Source organism: Panicum virgatum, chromosome 9K, assembly GCF_016808335.1.
Source record: "Panicum virgatum strain AP13 chromosome 9K, P.virgatum_v5, whole genome shotgun sequence".
Taxonomy (NCBI): Eukaryota; Viridiplantae; Streptophyta; class Magnoliopsida; order Poales; family Poaceae; genus Panicum; species Panicum virgatum.
Window position 1 is genome coordinate 19,372,061 of NC_053144.1, and position 13,004 is coordinate 19,385,064.

Below are 13,004 nucleotides of genomic sequence, written 5' to 3' on the forward strand. Positions count from 1 at the left end.
GCATCCCCGGTGCCAGATGACACTCTTTGCGTTGCCACTTGCCAGGCCCAGGCCCAGGTTAGAAGAAGTGAAGAACTCTGAGTCTCTGACCAAGACACACGAACAGAACAGACCCAGATTTAGCCCATCCAGGCCCAATTCGCTCGAACCAACAGCACCCGAGACGTCAGCCTCCGCACAAAACTGGCCGATCCGCTCCGCGCCACCCATCGGACGGACATCGGAGCGATGCGCGCGGGCGGCGGCGCGAGCCCCCGACCCCGACCCGCACCACTCCCCGCGGCCACCTCCGCCACTGCCACGCTACTAGTACCCGCCGCCTCCGTCGCCATGCCCCCGCCGCGCCTCGCGCACCTCCTCCTCCTCCCACTCCGCGCCGCCGCTCTCCACCCGCTCGCCCCTAGCCCCCGGCGCCCGCTTCCCAGGCCGCTTCACCCGCCCCTTCTCCTCCTCCTCCCACGCGCCATGGCCGGCGCCGCCCACGCAGGTGAGCGAGACGAGCCGCCCGAGCACGTCCGGCTAAAGCCTCCGTTGCATTTCTGGTTGGTGAACCGATGGTGCGGGTGGGGTGCAGGTGTGGCGGCGGCGTCGGCGGAGTACGAGGAGGTGCTCGGGTGCCTCGGGTCGCTGATAACGCAGAAGGTGCGCGCGGACACCGGCAACCGCGGAAACCAGTGGGAGCTCATGGCCAAGTACGTGCAGGTGGGTGGGCGCCGGTGGGTTTCCGATCGGTTGGTATGTCTTGGTTGTAGTTGTTTCTGATTGGGGGTGTGGTTGTGTTGTCAGATACTGGAACTGGAGGAGCCCATCGCGCATTTGAAGGTGGTTCACGTTGCCGGGACCAAGGGGAAGGTAAGCGCTGCTTGGGTAGTCGCAGTTTGGACTTTGGAGTAGTTTTAAGTTCTGAATTGCTTTGGATGTATTTTAGACTACGTGCAACGGTAGTTATCATGGAGTCATAACAATATCTCAATGACCAGTGCTAGTTCCTATTTGTTTCCATTGGGCTGTGTTTCCTTGTTGAACACTGAAGCCGGCATTGTTACTATCTTGGCATGAAAAAAGAAGAGCACCCATGAGGAATCATTTATCTTTGATTCTTGGGAGAGTGGGGGACTTGAACTCATGACCAACCATCACAACCTTTGGTGTGCTGATGGTTTATGCTGAAAGATGCGTAATTGTGGAGTTTCCCTTTCATGATAAATGTATCACAAGCTTTGTTTGCAAGGCCAGTGCAAATGGGTGGAAGCTCATTTTAGTTTGTTTTAGTGCTCAATATACATAGAACCTTGCAAAAGAAAATGTTTGATGGACGCATCTTGATAGCTCTGCATCTATACTTTAGGGTTCAACATGCACATTTGCTGAGTCAATTCTTCGGTCATGTGGTTTCCGTACTGGACTGTTCACTTCACCTCATTTGATGGATGTCCGTGAACGGTTTCGACTTGATGGGTACTTTTCTCTTGGAACCTTTATTTTTTATTATCAGTTTGGTATGTTTACCTTGCCACCATTGTACTTAAAAGCATTTATGGTTGGGTTGCTTTAGTTTATTTGCTTGCTACCGTTATGTACCTTTATGCTTATTGAGTGTCCTATATTACGATGAGTTTATAGGCTGGACATTTCGGAAGACAAGTTCATAAGGTATTTCTGGTGGTGCTGGAACAAGCTGAAGGTAATCATCTACCTGATTCCTTTATATGGGTAGTGAAATATAAAGAAACAATAGTGGATCTGCGGCATCTTTCTCTGAGTTTATGGATTCCTTGGAAACAATAATTGAAGTGGTTGAATTTTTGTTGTGCCTTCCAGGAAAAGACTGGTGATGATGTACCAATGCCAGCCTACTTTAGGTTCCTTGCACTGCTAGCATTCAAGATCTTTTCAGATGAGAAGGTTAATACTTTGCTCACATTTTATATTCATAATAGTTAGTGTTTCAATGATTTTAATAATAGTAAATGCCTGAAACTATTTGTAAAACTATTTCCATATGTGAACGCTATTAGGAACGCCGGCCCTTTCTGGACGCTATTCGCCGTAGCGTCCAGCTTCTGGTTCAGCAGTTCCGTCAGACAAAGCCGTACCCACTGCTTTCTTCTCATGGAGAACATGAGGCTGGCATTGCCGTGCCTGATCAAATGGGAACAAATCCACCGTCTCTGTCTTTGTCTTGATTGACGGCACTAGCGCCACCGCCACAGGCCTCACCTCACGTCTGCAGTCCGATTGAGAAAACAGATCGGTTTAGCAGTACAAGAGATAATATATGAGAAATCAGCACAGAACTGTGATTAGTCATCGCATAAGGTCGTTAGAGCGATGTGGCTCTGAGTGCCACGCTGTTCGACATAGCGTCCAGATCTGACCGTGGAGTTAAAGATCATCCCATATTGGATGTTGTCTACCACAGTGTCCTTCCTAGTTTTCTAATTCTTGTCTCCTGCTCCCTTTGTTCTAAATTATAGGTCGTTTTGGCTTTTCTAGATACATTGTTTTTGCTATGCAGCTAGATATACCCTATGTCTAGATACATAGTGAAAGTTATGTATTTAGAAAAGCCAAAATGGCCTATGATTTGGTACAGAGAGAATATTTACTATTTATTTAATTTGAGAAGTTTTCGTATAGAAAATAAAAAATATTGGATACTTTATAGATACTTTCTGGTCTACAACTATTTAATCATGTAGTGGTGTAGCTAAGCATATCCCAGCTTTCCCTTTTTTTGGATTTTGAATCTTTTCCTAGTGAAAGGATATTTGTGGACATTAGCTCATCTAATATCAGACTAAATTGGTAGAAAGACATATCTTGTATCATAGTTGTTGAATATAAAAGATAGCTTCCTCCATACTTCACTCGAACTATCTGTAGCCAATACTCTTGACGTATACAGGCACAACCATTAGTAATCTGAATTATTTATGAGTTGCTTAATAATCTGCTATAAGTTTATTTAAGAAGCAATTGCCATTTTAGGACTATGAACTTTCCATATACTGTTCAAATATTATTAAGCAATTCAAAACTTTCTTAGCAGCATACTCAAAACTTTTTCTTTGTTTTGACCCATTTAAGCAGGTGGATGTAGCTGTGCTCGAGGTTGGTTTGGGAGGGAAATATGATGCAACGAATGTGGTATATGGCATGCTTATTTTATCATTTTTCTATTCAAATAATTCACAGTAGTAGAAAATTTCCATGACCCATATGATATAATCGCCGACCGAAAAGAATGTTGCCAACTACCTAGAAACTATGTCAATATCATCTCGAATTTGTAATTTAAATGCTGAACTTTGCAAATATGTTTTATATCCAAAAAGTTTGGACTAGGATCTCGGTAGTAATGCTGTATTTTGTTTACATAGCCATCTAGGTTCAGTTGCACTCTGCGTAGAGTCTGTTTGAAGTTCACAATTACTGCATTTTTTTTTCATTTTAGTCTGTTGAAACCATTGCCAATATCTTGACTTGGACAAAAGCCTAGGAGCATAGCTGACTTGTGCATTGAAACGTTTGCAGGTCAGAGCACCTGTAGTTTGTGGAATATCATCCCTTGGGTATGATCATATGGAAATTCTGGGTTAGTCATGAAACTTAAATACAAAACAGCTTGCATCCTCAGTAGATTTTGTTTCACACAGCTAATGTTTGTTCTTCCCCAGGAAACACACTTGGAGAAATTGCTGGAGAGAAGGCTGGAATACTTAAGGTTTTTTTGCTAGTTTGCTCGGATCTTCTTTGGCTGAAACTGAAATTTTCTTGATTCCCATCTGGCCTATTTTCTCGATACAGAAAGGAGTTCCGGCATATACAGTTCCACAGCCAGAAGAGGCAATGTCTGTACTGATGCGCCGAGCTTCTGAGTTGGGCGTAAGTTACATTTGACGCTGCACTTCTTTTTGGCTCCCACCATCCTTGGATTTTTAGTTTATCCTTGAACATGGTTACAGTTATGATCAATTTTTGATATAATCAACTTAAATTCTCTAAAGGTTTCTCTTCAAGTAGTCCAGCCTTTGGACCCACAGAAATTAGAGGATCAACCTCTTGGACTCCATGGTGAGCACCAATACATGAATGCAGGTCTTGCTGTTGCATTGGCTAATACCTGGCTTGAGAAGCAAGGTCATTTGGATAGAATACATGTCAAACATTCTGTAAGTACCCCAAATAGGTATCTATTTATATGTCTGCAAGATATTTTAGCATCAATTGTCATTCTACCAGTGAATGCAGGACACCTTGCCGCATCAGTTCATCAAAGGGCTGTCAAGTGCTCACCTGCAAGGTCGAGCACAAATTGTTCCAGATCTACAGTTGAACTCAGAAAATGGTAAGGATGGCAATTCTTCACTGGTCTTCTATTTGGATGGGGCACATAGCCCAGAAAGCATGGAAACGTGTGCAAGGTGGTTTGTCCACGTTACAAATAATGATAGAATACAACTAGGTTCTTTGAAGCAGCCTCATGCTGACAGGAATTCTAGGAAGGTATGCATTACAGTGGCAGATTTTCTTGTTGAATCTTTCTTTCTTTCTCTATTGCATACCATTGTTCTTTATTTATCATATTATATTCATTCTCTTTTGGATTTCGAATTTTCGCAGATTCTCCTTTTTAATTGCATGACTGTAAGAGATCCTCAGAGATTGCTTCCACGTCTTCTAGATACATGTGCTCAAAACGGTACATCAATAAAATTCCTTATTTCTATTTGAAGATCTTGATTCTTGACTATAATGATTGGTTACTCATGTGTATGATGTATGGGGGAAAACAAGTTTCTCCTGTAACCATTGCTGATTTGCATGTCATGTAGAAAATATATTTTATTATTTTATGATACCCTTAAATGGTTTTGTTTACTATCTAATTGAGAAGTGTGTGAATACTGTCGTACATTGTATCTGCTCGCTCTTCAAGATCAATGTATTTGTACTATGAGTTGGATGAATGCTTCTGTTGGCCCTATAATGATTGATAAATCATTTTTCTCAGGGATCCACTTTGAGCAGGCCTTATTTGTGCCAAACCAGTCACAGTACAACAAGCTTGGTTCCCTTGCATCACCACCTTCAGAGCGTGAGGAAATTGATTTGTCATGGCAGTTATCACTCCAAAGGGTGTGGGAAAGCCTGCCTCATAACAATGAAGGTTGTTCTAAACTTCATTGTGAAACTGTGTTTAGCTGTCAGCGTCTGTTTTCTTACTGAAACTACATAAGTCCATTGAGTTGAAGATGATATATGGAATTTTATGGGAATGATGCAGGTCCAAATGGTGCAAACTCAAGCAGGGCTAGCTCAGTTTTTGAATCTCTTCCACTGGCTATTCAGTGGCTAAGGGAAACTGCTCAACAAAACAAAACGACTCAATTTCAGGTAAAAGCCTTTGCTACAGTTTCTATAATACTCTCTCAAATGCTTCGCAGCACGTCGGCATCCTATCATGTGCATCCAGAGTGCTTGCTGCATGAATCACTCAGTACTAGGCTTAGCTAATCTCTCATGAACAGCAATGCAAGTTGGTACCCAATGCTGTTTTCTGGGTCAGCTAATTAATTATGATGGCAAGCCACTCTAGTTTATTTCTCCCCCCAAATTAATTACATAGAATGCCATTCTAGTTCATTCTATTAACTTTTTGGGTCGACCCAATGACCCAAAGTATTTATGACTTGCACCCCTACTCATGGACTTGCAGAATTCAGTGGCAGTTTATTAAATTAGTTGTGTAACCAACATTAATTCATGTACTTCATCATTAATTCAAATTGTTATGTATTGTTCTTCATCCTCTGAATCTGATTGCTCGTTTGTGACTGTGCATGTCAGTTATTTCATTCTTGTTTTGTTCCTCTTTTACATTATTTGGAATATCTGAAATCTCTGTTAACTTTGTGTTTTGCTTTTATGTGACTTTGGTTCTGCAATTACATGATATAGGGATTTTATTTTTTATATTTCTTCTCTTGCAGCTATTTTCCTACTTGACACTGATACATTTGCATTTGCAAACTGAACCAGGTCTTAGTTACTGGCTCTCTTCACCTTGTTGGAGATGTATTAAGATTGCTCAAGAAGTAACTTCATTAGGAATAGCACATTGTTCAGATTGAAATGGTTCCTTACAGAAGGATTAACTGGAGCCTATCGTATTTTTTGATTGGGAAATACAGTATACCAACTTGGTTAGAAGACTGGAAGAAATTGGAATGCATTGTGATTCCAGTGCCAATCAACTGTAAATTTGTATTCTTCTTGTTATTTTTTTTTGGCAATGCATGCCACTGCAGCCTCGATCCAGAAGAATGCAGCCCAATTTTGAAATGTACAAACAGTGTAATACATCATATCAGTCACGCCATTTATTTATACTTATCTGGAAATGAAGTATTTTCATATTTTTTATTCTATATGTATTTTTAGTTTCAGATGCACTTTCTCCCTGCATTACCTGTTGGAGATTAATTGTCAACTTGTCCTGGATATCCCTGATAGTACTTTGCACACAAGCAGAACTGACATGGTACACTATCTTTTGCAGAATGAATTCTAGGGAGTGAAATCAGATCTACATATATAAAATCCTGCTTGCTTCTGGGGCTTAAGAGAATGTAAGACTTATGTGTGAGAGAAAAGGAGGTATATGTGTATCACTGTATCCTAGGTCTCATCATTTTCCCCCTTTCCCCTAGTTCGAAGACCATAATAATTACTAACGAAATACTTCTGTTCTGATCATTCAAGGTGCTAGTTTTTGTTCTTGTTTATTCGTTATTATCCCCTATTTAGAAATATAACCATTTTCAATGTTATACTTCTCAAAAAGGCTAATGACATCTTCTTTACATTAAATCATCAAACGATGAAATGTATATCATTTTATATTCATCCTGTTTCTGGTTTTATTGAGAATGCATGTGTATTCTGTGTGTATTTCTGGGTGCACTAAGAATAACATTGGTCGACAGATAACACTGGCTTTTTAGTTTCCTTGGTTCTGCGGATGTCTTAGACTATTATTGGCCATTAGCTATCATTGGACACTAGGTATGGTCCATCCGTTTGTGTAGGAGAAAAACTAAAAATTAGAACCAGGCAAGGAGTAGTGTCTAAAGTTAGTGTTATGACATGGCACTTTTATTCTCACACTTCTGACCTGTTCCTCTGGATTGGAGCCTCCCTCTAATATTTCTCCTACAAAATTTTCTCTTGCAAATCAGGATTCTGGCATTGCATTTTAAAGCCTCTGTCACTTCTCCCACCTTCTCTTTGGCTTTCTTCTGCATCTACAGTGTTGCAGATTGAGAGCCAAAGTGGCGAGGTTATCTGGATACCATTAGAAGGGTTGTTGCAACTGCGCAACATATTTTGTTAGGTACCACAACTTAGACATCAAAGATGACGTTCTATGGTACGCAGGACAAGTGCAAGGCTTGTGACAAAACCGTGCATTTCATTGATCTCCTCACCGCTGATAGCATTCCGTACCACAAATCTTGCTTCAGATGCAGCCACTGCAATGGCACACTTTCGGTATGCCCTCTTCTTGACATTTGCAACCCATGACGCGGAGTACCCATTTCTTATACCCTCTGTGATGTTCTAAATTATATTTTTATGCATGAGCTGATGTTAAATTGTGCTAATTTCAGATGTGCAGCTACTCCTCTATGGATGGGATTCTTTACTGCAAGACCCATTTTGAACAGCTGTTCAAGGCAACAGGCTCTTTCAGCAAAAACTTCCCCACAGGTAAGCTTGAGTTGCATAGTTGCATCAGTGTTTTCCTCTGATTTTTTCAGAAGCATGGCATAAATCTTATTGCTATATATTGGTTTTCTTTCCCTTCAGGTCCGAAGGCAAATGATGAACAGGTACGGTATCCTCACAGTCTCTGATTGCTTTGTTTGTAGAGTTTTTTTTATGCATCTCGTAGACCAGAGTTCATTTTTTTTTCTTGCGTGAAGACTATTAAACAAATACTAGGATTGTAATCTTTAAAAGCTGCCAGTATGATTAGTCGTCCATGCTGTCCATTCAATATTGTAAAGAGTACAATCAGCAACGCGTGTCGAATTTGTCATGGATTTCAGCTCATAAACATGTTTTCTTATTGTAAACAGTCTAAGGTCCCCAACAAGTTATCCTCCGTTTTCTGTGGAACTCAAGACAAGTGTGTTGCCTGCAAGAAGACTGTATACCCATTGGAGAAGGTACAAACATACCTTGTTTTACAGCTAACATAACACCTTGCTTTTACTGTATGTTTGTGGGTGGAAACTAGCATATTGTGGCAGTGGAATTGAGCATTCATCTCAACTTTTGACAAATAAATTCAAGCAGAGGTACAACGCAAATGCACATGCATTTGCGTTTTTGGTGAATTCCACCAGATTTTGCGATCAGTAATAAATTTTTGACAGGTTCCACATGCATATAGAGTTATTTTCCTTTTCTCCAGGATTTCATCTTATTTGCCTGGACCTTGAACATCTGACAGTTTAGATTTACTCGGCAGATGACAATGGAGGGTGAGCCCTACCACAAGACCTGCTTCAAATGCGCCCGCGGCGGCTGCCTCCTGACGACCGCCTCGTACGCCTCCCACAACGGGATCCTCTACTGCCAGATCCACTTCTGGCAGGTGTTCAAGGAGACCGGCAGCTACAGCAACCTGCTCAAGCCCGCGGCCGGGATGAACGCTGCTGCCGACGAGCCCGAGGCCGCCGCGGAGCCCGCCAAGGCAGAGCCACCCGAGGAAGAAGCGTCAGCGGATGCGGATCAGGTCCCGGATGCCCCCGAGGAGCAGGAGGAGCACTGAAGCGCCCCCACGCGATGCACGCGGGCGCGTACTACTAATTTACTAAACTACACGTCTGTTGGAATTTTAGCCGTATTATTCTCGCCTGTTTTTGGCCCCAATTCTGTATCCGTGCCAAACTGCCATTGTTTGTTTGGCCAATGACAGCAACAATTTGGACAAGAATGGCAGGATGTGCCCGACAAGACCGCTAAAATTCCGCTCGGTCGTTGCCTGGTTGCTCGTGTCGCCGTGCGGTCGGCAGGCGTGACTGCGTGCTCGCAATCCGGAATACGTGGGGAACACATGCTGAGTTTCGCACGGAGTGCCGCCCAGTGGCGGAGGACGGAGGACGGAAAAAATTTAAGGTATGGCGAAGTTGAATTGTTGAAAGATTAAGATTTAAGTTAAAAGTGATATGTAATGTACATTTCAAAATGTAATAATCCACCAAGCATGAAACTTAGAAGTATAGAACATATAGAGAGAAATCACCTAACATTTACTCATTTAGGATAGAAAACATAAAAGATCAAGTAAAGAAACACACCAGGTAACAATGACACTTCAATTGTGTTTAGGTCTAGGAGACCTAGGTAATTGTACTTGTCTATCTTTGTTTTTCTGGAATGCTTTTTTAATTTTCTCAAGATCAATTCCTTTGAATATCTCTCTCTCAATGTAGCACACCATCAAGGCATTAAGCCAAGCATCAGACATCTTGTTGCGCAGCTCAGTCTTGATGATTTTCATTGCTGAAAATGCCCTTTCAATTGATGCCATCGCCACTTGTAGTAGCAACGCCAACTCAAGTTCAACCATTTTTGCAGCTAGGCTTGCTAGATCATGACAGACTCTAAACTGCTCAAGTCTTCTAACATGAACAATGAAGTTTGCAATATGTAGCCCATGCGCACCAAGCACCTCATATTAGAAAAGCATACGGGTTCTCATCACGAATCAGCTTCTGAAGGCCACTAAATTCTCCTCTCATATTAGAAGCTCCATCATACCTTTGCCCTCGCAAATTTGCAATATGTAGCCCATGCGCACCAAGCACCTCAACCAAAGCTTTCTTCAATGCTTCTGAAGTTGTTTCCTTTACACGCTTGATACCCAAAAATCTTTCAATTACTTTTCCTTTATTATTCACAAACCTACAGCACAAATTATACCTTTTGTTAGTTTGATAATTTGATCAAGTTAACAAAATTATGAAACCACAAATAATTCAAATGCTTACCTCACAACCACAGCCATTTGTTCTTTAACTGATATATCGCGAGATTCATCAATAAGAACAGAGAAGAGACAACCTGACATCTCTTGTTTTATTGCTTTAGTGACCTCAGCTGCACAACATTCTGCAAGTTCTTTTTGAATTGTTGGAGAAGTCATTTTGGCATTTTTGGGACATGCCACATCAAATGCAAGCTTCACTTCTTCATTTCTTGTTTTGTACCAGTCAAGCATCTCCAAAAAATTGCCCTTATTTAAAGAACAAGGTGATTCATCATGTCCGCGGAATGGCTCACCTTGCAATGTGAGAAAACTCACAATACCCAAAGATGTATCAAGACGAGTTTCATACTTGATTAGTGCATCTTTGGTATATTTTTTAACCTTATGTTTCACACTTCTTCTTTGATCATCAAAATCTTCATATTCTGTCCTACACTGATTGTGGATCTTTCCATCATGTTTTGGAAGTGCTAAGTATGCATTTTTCCAAGTGTCAAACCCCTGTTTTGTGAAGGCATCATAACCAAATTTTTCATCCATTCGATCATGCTTAAAAAGATAACAATAGAAGCAATAAGCCTTATCCTTCTCCACGCTATATTCAAGCCAATTATGCTGCTGAAACCATTTTGCTTGAAAGCACCTATTATCCTTTGATCGAGGGAAACTATAACCAATTGGTTGAGTTGGACCCTTAGCTATGAATGCCCTTCTAACTTCAGCTCTAATGTTGATAGAAAATTGATCAATTGGAATACGAAGTCCCGGATCGGTAATAATGTGATCCGGGTTGAACTGAGTTATAATACCTTCAGTTTTTGCATCTCATTCAACCTCTTCCATCTCAGCTGACATGTCATTTTGAAATTCTTCTCCCATTTGTTCGGCTATAGTGGCATGTTCCAACTCTTCTTGAATTTGTTCAGTTGCGGCAGCACTTTCCATCTCCTCTTCCACTGCTGCGACGGCGTTATAAAACTCATCTTCCTCTTGTTCTTCATTCTCCACTTCAACAGTACCACCTACATCGGTACTTGGATTTGAGCCTCTGCCATTGGACCAAAAACTCCTTGTATCTGCATTCCAATATGGGCGCATCACAGCAGGCCAACAGACAGCAGCAGCATAAGTTCACCAAAGCAAAGAAGAAAACACATGAAAACTGAAAAGTAATTCTTCAAATTGCACTTTATTTACCTCTTGTATTAGACTTGGCCTTGTATTTGCCCTTCCGATTAATGATTGCTCTTCAGTCTTCACTGGTTCAGTCGCTGGTTCGCCGGCCGCCGGCCGCCGTTGCCGTGAGCTCAGCTTGCTGCTTGCGTGCCGTCGTGCACTCGCCTCGCTAGACGCGGCTACGCTGCACGCCACTTGAGAGTCGCAGCCTCGTCGTTTCGTCTTCCGATCGGGATTCCTGCACGGCCGCGCCTTTCATCATGGAGACGAGGAGTCGCATCGGGTGGAAGTGGAACTCGATGGGGCAAAGGCTGCCTGCTGCCGGCCCATTAACCAAAAAGGAACCCGTCATCGGTCGGCCCAGTTCAACAAATAACGGTTTGTTCGGCCCAATACTGTATTTCTTCTTCCTACAGCCTCTTCCTCTGCTCAAAACGTTGGAGACGGAGGTCATGTGGCTGCTGGGGGACAAACGGATAGAAGATCTAGGGGTACTTGTCAAAAAATCAAGGTATGGCCGCCGCCACACCTTCCATACCTGGTGCCGCCCATTTCTCGACGTCATTCAGCCCTGCCCTGGGGGTGTGTCAAATCGCGGGCATGTATCAAGCATTCCTCCCGTTCCACGTCTCCAGCGTGTCTCGTCAAGATCCCGGCCGTGCGCCCGTGCCGTATGCCAAGCAGGTTTGCAGGAAGGCGAGTGTGGCCAGGGCAGAAACAGCCATGCCTTGCGATTTTGTTTGGCATCCATCAGTGGAAATGCTGGACGCTGCAGTCGTCTTCCTCTTCGGATGGGACTGCTATTAGGCAAATGCAAATCCAGGGTTAGGCTCTGGAGAGAGGAACAAGGGTCTGTTTGATATACAGGGATAATGGTTATCCCTCAACTTTTAGTTCCAAACTATTTCTCGTACATTGGTGAAATAATTTTGGGCTAAAGTGAATTATTCCTCCCAAAATTCTTAGCCCCTCTAAGGGGTGATAATGGGGCTAATTTTATATGATCCCTCAAAAAATGTGAGTATGTACACATATCTAGACATGCGAATAAGAGAAAGAGGGTGGACATTAGCTCATGGATCCAAACAACCTAACTTTAGCTAATTCTTAGCCTATCAATTCAAGTCTAAACATTAACTCTCAAAATTAGCTCTTGGGCTAATGTTCCAAACAGGCTCCTAGGCTGCCAGAAAGATGCCGCTGCTCTGTTCCAGCGCACACACTGTTGCTTTTTTAGATAAAGGATAGAGTGTGTATCCGGCTTCATTCGTCTCAAGAGACGAAATTAGGCCAACTTATTACAAGACTCAAGTTCTTGTCATGGCACAAGCGCCATAGACTGCAAGACCACAAGTCGTAACACCAATCAAACAACCAAACACACTAAAATTTATTTTTTTTAGAAAGTAAATCAAGCCGGCAAAATTCTAAGAAAGGTAGACTATCCAGGCGACGAGAACAACTGAACACACTGTTGCTGCCCACCAGTAAACTTTCGGCTACAGCCAGCAGTGACGCAGTGGCCTTGGCCTCCATTGACCTTGATCGAAGTCATATTTTTCCCCCCAAGCGTGCCCGCCATGGCGGCATCCCCTCCCTGACCAACCCTGCGTCAGATTACCACCACACAGGTGCTCCACGAGTCCCCCCCACCTACTCCACACCGGCGGCAGGCGGGGCCCGAACAGAGACGCAAACGCATCACACGCCGCCGAGAGCCGAAGCGAGGAGGAAAGGCGGAGGCAGCCAACGCGATGACGTC

General features: G+C 42.8%; 2 protein-coding genes across 4 annotated transcripts; both read left to right on the forward strand.

Moving 5' to 3' along the window:
* Positions 1-202: 202 nt before the first annotated feature.
* Positions 203-6,429, forward strand: LOC120650592 (folylpolyglutamate synthase-like). 3 transcript variants are annotated; one of them, XM_039927766.1, is made up of 16 exons: positions 203-487; positions 575-702; positions 787-852; positions 1,349-1,458; positions 1,624-1,684; positions 1,822-1,905; positions 3,091-3,150; positions 3,538-3,598; positions 3,681-3,727; positions 3,811-3,888; positions 4,011-4,175; positions 4,255-4,509; positions 4,627-4,705; positions 5,018-5,173; positions 5,291-5,400; positions 6,046-6,429. In XM_039927766.1, the coding sequence occupies exons 1-16, from the start codon at positions 229-231 to the stop codon at positions 6,103-6,105; spliced, it is 1,779 nt and encodes a 592-aa protein (XP_039783700.1). In that variant the 5' UTR covers positions 203-228; the 3' UTR covers positions 6,106-6,429. The 3 variants fall into 3 exon arrangements, with proteins under 3 accessions (XP_039783700.1, XP_039783701.1, XP_039783702.1); XM_039927767.1 differs by having other exon boundaries at positions 205-487; positions 3,094-3,150; XM_039927768.1 differs by having other exon boundaries at positions 475-487; positions 575-692.
* Positions 6,430-6,583: 154 nt separating this feature from the next.
* Positions 6,584-9,047, forward strand: LOC120650593 (LIM domain-containing protein PLIM2b-like). The gene is made up of 5 exons (XM_039927769.1): positions 6,584-7,557; positions 7,677-7,776; positions 7,876-7,898; positions 8,148-8,237; positions 8,543-9,047. The coding sequence occupies exons 1-5, from the start codon at positions 7,423-7,425 to the stop codon at positions 8,843-8,845; spliced, it is 651 nt and encodes a 216-aa protein (XP_039783703.1). The 5' UTR covers positions 6,584-7,422; the 3' UTR covers positions 8,846-9,047.
* Positions 9,048-13,004: the final 3,957 nt, after the last annotated feature.

What these genes read in the sequence shown, in the direction of transcription:
- LOC120650592 (XM_039927766.1), top strand. Translation starts at nt 229, where the DNA reads ATGCGCGCGGGCGGCGGCGCGAGCCCCCGACCCCGACCCGCACCACTC. An exon ending in GCCGAGCTTCTGAGTTGGGC is followed by an intron (nt 3,889 to 4,010) that starts GTAAGTTACATT and finishes AATTCTCTAAAG; the next exon opens with GTTTCTCTTCAAGTAGTCCA. An exon ending in CTGACAGGAATTCTAGGAAG is followed by an intron (nt 4,510 to 4,626) that starts GTATGCATTACA and finishes GAATTTTCGCAG; the next exon opens with ATTCTCCTTTTTAATTGCAT.
- LOC120650593 (XM_039927769.1), top strand. Translation starts at nt 7,423, where the DNA reads ATGACGTTCTATGGTACGCAGGACAAGTGCAAGGCTTGTGACAAAACC. An exon ending in CGAAGGCAAATGATGAACAG is followed by an intron (nt 7,899 to 8,147) that starts GTACGGTATCCT and finishes TATTGTAAACAG; the next exon opens with TCTAAGGTCCCCAACAAGTT. An exon ending in CTGTATACCCATTGGAGAAG is followed by an intron (nt 8,238 to 8,542) that starts GTACAAACATAC and finishes TTTACTCGGCAG; the next exon opens with ATGACAATGGAGGGTGAGCC.